General features: G+C 36.0%; 1 protein-coding gene across 6 annotated transcripts in view; it reads right to left on the reverse strand.

Annotated features, from left to right (window-relative positions):
• Positions 1 to 8,337, reverse strand: part of LOC110466479 (dynactin subunit 1-like) — a 46,561-nt gene extending 38,224 nt beyond the window's left edge. For all 6 annotated transcript variants that reach the window (XM_021522992.1, XM_021522994.1, XM_021522991.1 and 3 more), the window contains exons 1-9: positions 8,249 to 8,337; positions 5,920 to 6,037; positions 5,241 to 5,356; positions 4,721 to 4,871; positions 2,993 to 3,249; positions 2,326 to 2,514; positions 1,849 to 1,920; positions 1,282 to 1,389; positions 552 to 727 (exon numbers count right to left, since the gene is read on the reverse strand). In XM_021522992.1, coding sequence (XP_021378667.1) covers positions 552 to 727; positions 1,282 to 1,389; positions 1,849 to 1,920; positions 2,326 to 2,514; positions 2,993 to 3,249; positions 4,721 to 4,871; positions 5,241 to 5,356; positions 5,920 to 6,022 — 1,172 coding nt within the window. In that variant the 5' untranslated portion in view covers positions 6,023 to 6,037; positions 8,249 to 8,337. The remainder of the gene's footprint in view (positions 1 to 551; positions 728 to 1,281; positions 1,390 to 1,848; positions 1,921 to 2,325; positions 2,515 to 2,992; positions 3,250 to 4,720; positions 4,872 to 5,240; positions 5,357 to 5,919; positions 6,038 to 8,248) is intronic.
• Positions 8,338 to 8,388: the final 51 nt, after the last annotated feature.

The following is an 8,388-nucleotide window of genomic DNA, read 5'->3' on the forward strand; positions in this document are numbered from 1 at the left end:
TGCACACAGTTGTTTTTGGTGTACTCCAGTGGCTTCCCACATGAAGACCTCATGTGTGCTATCATCTAGGCCAACAAGAATGTCTAGATTGTTATAAAGTTGATTGTTGATAAAACTTATTTCATAAATGTTGTAAAATGAATGATGTTTAACTTTAATCAAAGTTGTTGATGTCAAAGCTGTTATTGAGTTGGCATATATTATAATCCCACAATCTTCAAATAGGCAAGCTAAAAATCATTTGCCATTTATATCTTGATCAAAGGGTTCGATCAAGGGGTTGCAAGCAAATACCAGTTTCTCAAAAACATGTATGAACATGAATACAAAAATTGCTAATATGGGATGATTTTATTAATTGCATTCCAGACTGGTTGGACCAGAGTTGTTTATGAAATAGGGACCTAGTGATTTGCAGGTCTGTCAGGTTTTGCCCCTGAAATATTACATTTAGAAAATAGACAAACTGGTTGATCTGCAAACAGACCCTTATAAGTAACTTAAACATGATAAGCAACAATCATTCACATAAAAACCTGTATGTAACTCACTTGACCAGTGCGTCCTTCAGGCGTTCGTTCTGCTGCTCTAACTGTTTGACCTGGTAACTGGAGGCTAGTCCGTCAGTGCCTTTCTCACTGATCTCACCTCTCAGTATCTCCAGATCCAGAGTCACCTCTTCATTTCTCTCCTTTAGATTGTCCACTTCTTGTTGTAAAGTCTCACTCTGAATTATAAAACATCCTCTTGTTACTTGGCTGACAATCCGTGCAATTCTACCTCAGATGACAGACACATTTAAAACTGTAAAAAATATCCTCTCCAACTGAAAATACTCCTTGACAATATTATTTAACTTCTCATAATTTCTCGTTTGTCACAAAAATAGAACACTACATTAATACATACCAGTAATCTGAATACATAGATTTTAAGGATTAGTGAACATCGATTTGAATTTCCATTTTACCTGATAAAAATCTGGTGTACATCATGTAAGAAAAAGCCAATTAAATCATTGAAACATTTGCTCATTAGTGTAAATAAAGTCATGCATTTCCAGGTTTTTTTTACCATTTCACACCACTGGCACAACTGATTAATAATTCGACTTAAAAACTTACTGTTCAAATCAATAAGCTGCTTTATGAACATTACCTAAGTGGAAGCAGCTAGCTATAGGTTATTTATGGAAGGTCTGAATACCTTCCACTTTTTTACTTACAAGTGTTCAAAATTCCTGAAAAAAAGTTTTTTTCTTTTATCCTGTTGGATACTAACCTTCTCCTCTGCCATTTCCTTGTCAAGTGTGGCCAGCTCCATGGACTCAGCTAGGTCAGACATCTCATCCTTGTACTGGTCAAAAGCATCCTGAATGTCTCGTGCCTCCTGTTACACACCAGCAATGATATTCCAAATTTAAATTACAAAGAGTGGCTATTTAGCATTGATGAAATTCTACCAAATATTTGTCTTTTGTGAAACTAAAACCTGATTTATATTTCCTTTCAAAAACAAAAACATCCCATGAAATTTACTTTGTTTGAAAGAGGTTTCACACTTTCAACTATCACAAAAAACATTTATTTGGGCACATTTTGCCAAGAAGTGGATTGTTTATCATCAGTTCAATAATAATTTAAAGCAATATTTAAAATACCAAAAGTGCTAAAATATGTATGTTCACACTACAGGAAAATTTAATATTATTGATTTTGCATTTTTTTTTATAAAGAACAGTCATCACATCATATTTCACAAATTGACTTTATTTACCCTATGAATTACAAACTCGAGCAACTTCCTACCTGCTTCACAAACAGTTAAATTCCTGAACTGTGTATTTACCCTTTTAGCATTTGCTAACTGCTGCTGCAGTTCCTTGTTAGTTTCCTGTATTTTACTCTTGTACTCTTGTAACTGAAAGCAGACATTTTATCACCATGTTAGAAAAGCAACACCTATTAGTCTCCAACATGGACATAAGAAACGTCCATTAAACGTCCATTAAACGTCCATTCTTTAATTATTCAGAATTTAATCGGTATAGTTCTTTGTTGCATCCTGTTTAACAGAAGGAACTAATCCTTCTTAATTAGTTATTTTTATTCTTTATAACTAGTATTTGAGTCAGTGTTAAATGTCTTCCTTAATATTTTAACATGAAAAAATTACCTACCGGGGTATAAATGTTACAAGACAATGTTAGAATATGTTATCTAGTTCCTTACACAGCTTCTAAATTCATCAGGAATCAGCATCAACATCATTTTCCAACATCAATATTTTTAACCATAATCCAACTGTTGTTGTTGTTGCTGTTACCTGTTGCATTTGTAGTTTGGCTCTCTCGAAATCCTTCAGTTTGCCTTTGTCTTCTGCACGTTTTATTTTGAGAGTTTCAAGTTTTTCATTCAGGTCCTTGATTTCGGCATTCAATCCCTCAATCTCCTGCGACTGCTGCAAGTTGGTCATTTTAACTTCTAGAGAGCTAACATCTGCTGGCGTGGTCGGCTGGAAACAACGCGATCAAATTGAATGAAATAAAGGCTGTGACAAAAGTTACCCTAATATCATAAATCATTATGTTAATGCTACTAAATTCTGGCATGTGGATAGGTTCGGATTGTGACTCTTTAAACTTAAAATAGATTCAACATTTTTGGCTTTAGCAATGGATGGTTCTAAAATCTATATAATCTATTATCATGATGATCTATAAATACATATTTGCATGTGGATATTCTCACATTATTTTACTCTATGAAAAAATGTGAGAACTTCCACACCGTGAAAATTTCAATTTACAGAACTGATGGGTTACACTTTTGTATGACATTCAGGGCACCTCACTGCCCAAAGTGGTTATCCTGAACGCCGAGATATCTCAAAAGTTTCTATCCTGGCCATTTGATTTTGAGGCAACAAAATAAGAACAGAAATGCAAACAGTTCTAGTTTAATGTATCAGCTCTATGCATGCCATTACTCACTGTAGTCTTGGTGGATGGGGGTTTGGATGTCGGTGTCACCTCTTTGGGGGGTGCCTTCAGCTCCTTCAGCTCCGTAGGTACTATTGGAGGGGGTGTGGATTCCTTACTTGCTCCCCGGCTGATTCTAGACAATCCAGATGGGATACTGCTCTCCTTGGCCGGTGTTTGGAGAGGAGTAGCTGCAATCTTGGACAAGTCACTGGGTACACTGGGGGCTCTCTTAGGGGTGGCTGACATGTCCACAAGATTTTCACTACCTGTGACGAATATCCAACATTAAAGAGACATATACCTCTGCTCACAGTTGTATATGTGGCACCCTGTTAATTTGAATTGTTTTTATGATTAATATTTATTATCGCTCGTTGTGTTATGTCTGTGTTGTTCGTATCCCACGTCGTATTTGTGTGTGTGTCTGTTGGTCTAATATGCATACGGTGCTCGTTGTGCGATTATTGCGTTGTGCGTATCCTACACCGTGTGTTAGGAAATTGCTTTGTATGTGCGGTTCGTGAGTGTCCGGAGAGTGTTCGTGTGACGTATGTAGGTATAAAACAGGTTTGACCACTGACGGACAGTACAGGACATGCGCGTTGCGTTTTCCTTTTCTCTCTTTTGTACTTTTGCCGCCATTTGGTAGTTCTTCTTTGACCATCTATCAGAGAGGTTGTATTTTTCTCCAAGATGTAGATTTAATCTATATTTATTTATTCACGTCTTGGGCACCACATTTAAGTTTAACATTATTATTTATTTATTTGTTATTATTACATTAAGATGCGATCGCTAATTTTACTGATGATTCTAACTTATTGGTAGATAATGTTTATCATGATATTTCCTGTGGTCTATTAGTACTTTGCCAGTTATATATATTCTCAGGGTTCTCCCCAGAATTTTTTATAAGCTGAAATGTTTCATTTTCCACGAACATTCAAGACGGACACGCTAATATAATACCTTAAGAATTTCTTATAGGTTTAACTGTGGATAAACAATAATAGAATCTGTATATGTGATCGAATCTATGTAAATGTATTCGTAGAGTTATTTTAAAGTACACGCTATTGTTGTATAGTTGGGCGCGTTGGTTTCGGTACTGTGTATTGAATATAGCTATTTATTTGTTGTAGGGACTTTTGTCTATATTTTCCGTGTCCATCATTTAACACATATATGAAGAGAGAATCCTGTGTCGGTTGTTATTACGCCAAGACCCTCCCCTAAAATCCGACTACGTTACATATACACACAAAACATTAACATATCAATGGGACCTATGATAAGCTTCAATAAAGCAAAGTAAGACACTTCTGAAAGCAATTTGAAAATATGTCTTTCAACATATATCAACAATTTCAATGACTTAGGTATTCCTGACAGTCCTCCTGAGAATAAACTTGGGATACAAACGTATTAATCCTTTCACCACTGTGGACCATAATGGACTCATCTTGATCAAAGCATGGTAGAGTTTACTAAAGTTACATAGTGGTGAAAATGTTAAACAGAAAAATAAAAGAATTACAAACAAATGACATTGTTAAACTTTTGTATGAAAATTTTCTGCAATGACAATTTTATCTCAATCTGTGTTTCTTTGGAGTTTTTTTTATCACACTTCACAGCTAATTTAAGAAATTCTATAATGTTCAGATAGCACTTGTAGAAAATTTGATAATCTATGATTCTGTAGCTTCATAATGCTCTATCCCTGCATATACTTACTTTTACCCACATAGCTTGGTGGGCGGAGACCTGACCGCTTGACCGTCCTAGGACCGGGGATTCCTGAGGCTGGTTTTGGTGTGGCAGGAACAGGTGTCGCAGGTTCAGGTGCTGCGACGGGGCTAGGCTCCTTGCTATCCAGTGCTACAATCTACACATATACAAGATGTATTCCATTTAAATAAATCCTATAGGAATTGAATTGGGTGGAAAGGAATTGTTTTAAAAACATCTGTATAAAAAAAAAAAAGTTATTAACAGTGAGCTAGTTTCAAATGAATATTTTAAACTCATATGTTCCGTCTTTGGGTATTGCAGAGTTATCTTCTCTTGGGAGCAGGTGTTGATTGTTATGTCACTTGTTTGTGAGAGTAACGTCATCAAGTTTTGAGAAAACAACGTAATTTTCTCACACAAACCAATGACGTAACAATCAATATCTGCTCCCAAGAGAAGATAACTCTGCAATACGCAAAGACGGAATAAAACACTTGAGGTAGATGTCATTAACATATCCTACCTGCGACTGACGAACAAAGATTCCGTGATTGTCATCACAGGTGAAGTAAGTTTTGCCCTGCACCACTCCATTGTTTTTCCCCTTGGCATCATCAAGGATCACACCTATCCATTTACCTAAAATTGAGGACAAAACAGTACAAAGTGTCAGTCGGAATGGATACATTAAACCAACTAGTTTTAGATTTACCCATTTTCACCTTTAATGCTCCACCTATCTGCAAACGAGGAGGCCCATAACATTTATAATGTAAATGACCAAATTCCATACCAGAGATTCTTCATTGGTCAACATGGTCATTTATTTGTTTATTCAGTAAAATCTTAACGCGTCGCGTCATCAATACAGCAAGTCCTACACAATCAAACAGCATAAAACGGGAAACAGTGCAAAGAGTCACTGATTACCTTGATTTTGGTTTCCTCAAGTACAATGTCCACTTACGAAAGGAAGAAAACACCCAATTTTACAACTAGTTAAGTTTCCACATCATTATGATGCAATGAGATCCTGCAGACTAAATATTTTAATCTGTCTTGAATGCAATCATACATATGGTAGGTAGAAGTTTAGGACCACCTATCTATAGTGATTTTCTTGCTAGCAGGAACAAATTAAAGAACTATATTGAAGAAATTGCCTGGTTAATCGTGTACAGTGATTATTAGGTGACACTTACCACTGGAGAAGAGGGTTGTTCCAATATAGGCCACTGCCCCAATGACTCCTTTACCTATGACCTCCACACGCGTCCCAATCTTCAGCTGTTTGCCGTCAGCCATATTTTAGGTTTGTTTCTACAAACACAATTCAAAGCTATTTTTTTCAAAATTCTCAAAAATGTTAGATGTGATGATCATTACCACCAAATGTATAAATATCTATAAATACCTCACCGTACGTGTGATACCTGTCCAATCATATTACAAAATGTGTTATTATTTTTGTTCAGAATAGACAATACATATAGATTACAGAGGTTAAATTTCGTGTACTGATAGAAATGAAAGGGTGTATAAGTCCACTAGCCCGACACCAGGATTAGCAGATTTTATGTTGAGGCTAGTGAAAATGTTCAATATTTACTATGAAAACTAGCACTTTCCAAAATAAAACAAAATAAAATGAATACTTCATGATCAGTAAAACACAAGGCTGTAGTGTTAATGCAATGAAGTGTCTTGGCTTGAACTCTTCAGTCAGGAACAATGCCTGTGAAAGTATAATCCAGAAAAAATATGGCACTGGGGCAAAGGCATGCGGGAATGCTTGGGTAGTGAGGACTTTAGTTCATGTTTATGTTCTCTTGTAGCTGTTCCAGTAGCTAGGGATGAGGAAAATTGTTGAAGGGATTTTGATGAGGGCGTAGAAGATTTGATGTAGCATGATGGTTTTTGCTTGCTGTAGTCTTGCTTAAAATGTGCTATTTCAAATTGATGATGCATAGTTAAGAGACTGCTTATTTGACGGTGCAGAACAAAATGTGCTGTTCTTTATGGCACTGACTACATTACATTGATGTTACACTTGGTGTGGTGCAAACTGTTGCTGCATATTCACGGATGGCCTAACATGTGTACTTAAGGCTTTCTTCTCAGCCATTTCCTTGAAAACTGGATTATCTTTATGTAACAATGCAAACGTTGAGCTAGCCTTCTACCTAATATAATAATATGTTAGTATGTTGGTTCTATGACAGTGTTTTTGATATGTTGAGTCCTGAATATCTGGCATGGTCCACTTAATCTAGCAGTAAGCTGTGTGGATAATGAATAGGGATGTTTCCTCTTCTTCATGATGGTGATGACTTCTCTGAGTTACCAGCAATCTTCCCCCTCATGAAGCCAATAAGTGTTGCCCGAAAAGCTATTCATGAGTCAGCAGAAGTCTTGACAGTCCAAATGGTTTGCAGCATGAAACTGGACAAGTCATTATGACAGGAAATGGCGGGGGGCTAAAACTGTCACCTGGGGTGATGTTGACAGGAATGAAGACGGGCTTATAACTAAAAAAGCACTCTTTTTTTTTAATCCTTCTATGGAAAAAAAATTAAAGTTTGTATTATGTACCACACTAAAATTCTGTAAAAAAAAAGGTTGCAATTAGCAAAAAGGCTAACAATTTTCATCTTAGTATGTGGACATATCTTCCTTCAATATATATATATGAAACATGAAACAGCTATTCTTATAATTACGACAGAAAAAAGGACAATTTATCTAAATAGCCTGTCTGTGCACTGTGACAAGAATATGTTTTTTTTTTATTCTATAGAAACATATCAGCTTATTCATTATTAACTCTACAATAAATTGGATCCCATTTTAATTGTAACAGGAAAGAGAATAGTGTGCTTCCACTGGGAATCAAACCCACGATCCCTAGGTTCCTAGTCGGACGCTCTACCACTGAGCTAAAGGGAAATTCCCTCTAGCTCGAAGCTAGAACAGGCAACCTTAATCCTATACATGTATATGGACAATAAAAATTTGCCATACTACTGGACCCCCCTTTTAAAATGTGTTCGCACTCGAACACCACAACCAAGGTTCTAGCTCCCTGTCACCACAGGGAAGGCCATGGACACCATTTATAAAAAGGAAAGAGAATAGTGTGTTTAATCTTATGTACAATTAAAACCTGCCACATAATGATGAGTGTCATTTTGTGTTTATTTTTTGTCACTTTGTCAACAATTGCAGACTCGATCTATATACACATGACAGGTTGCAATTGACTCACCTCAAATACATTAACAAATAACATTAATGTAGCTAGCTAATAGTTTGTTTACGTGTGCATTAATATAAAACTCTGCTTGAAGAATACTGCAGTACAGTACTATTAAAGCTGGCAAATTTATGGCAAAGTTTCACACCTTTTCTGTCCTTACATCAATATATATATCGATAGTCTACAGGAAATTCTGGTATAAATGTGAAAAACACGGCAAACAGCTGATGTAATTGATTAACTTTGCTAACAAAATCAACGTTAAACTGACTTACATTCACTGAAAACCTATAAATCCTGCAAAATTCACATTCTTATTACATATTCATCCTCTGCATCATCTTCTGTCGCTTGCGTTCTTGAAAAATATAACGAGATAGTACACAAAACATACAATTTTCCGGATATTATAAAC

Source organism: Mizuhopecten yessoensis, unplaced genomic scaffold (assembly GCF_002113885.1).
Source record: "Mizuhopecten yessoensis strain PY_sf001 unplaced genomic scaffold, ASM211388v2 scaffold11133, whole genome shotgun sequence".
Taxonomy (NCBI): Eukaryota; Metazoa; Mollusca; class Bivalvia; order Pectinida; family Pectinidae; genus Mizuhopecten; species Mizuhopecten yessoensis.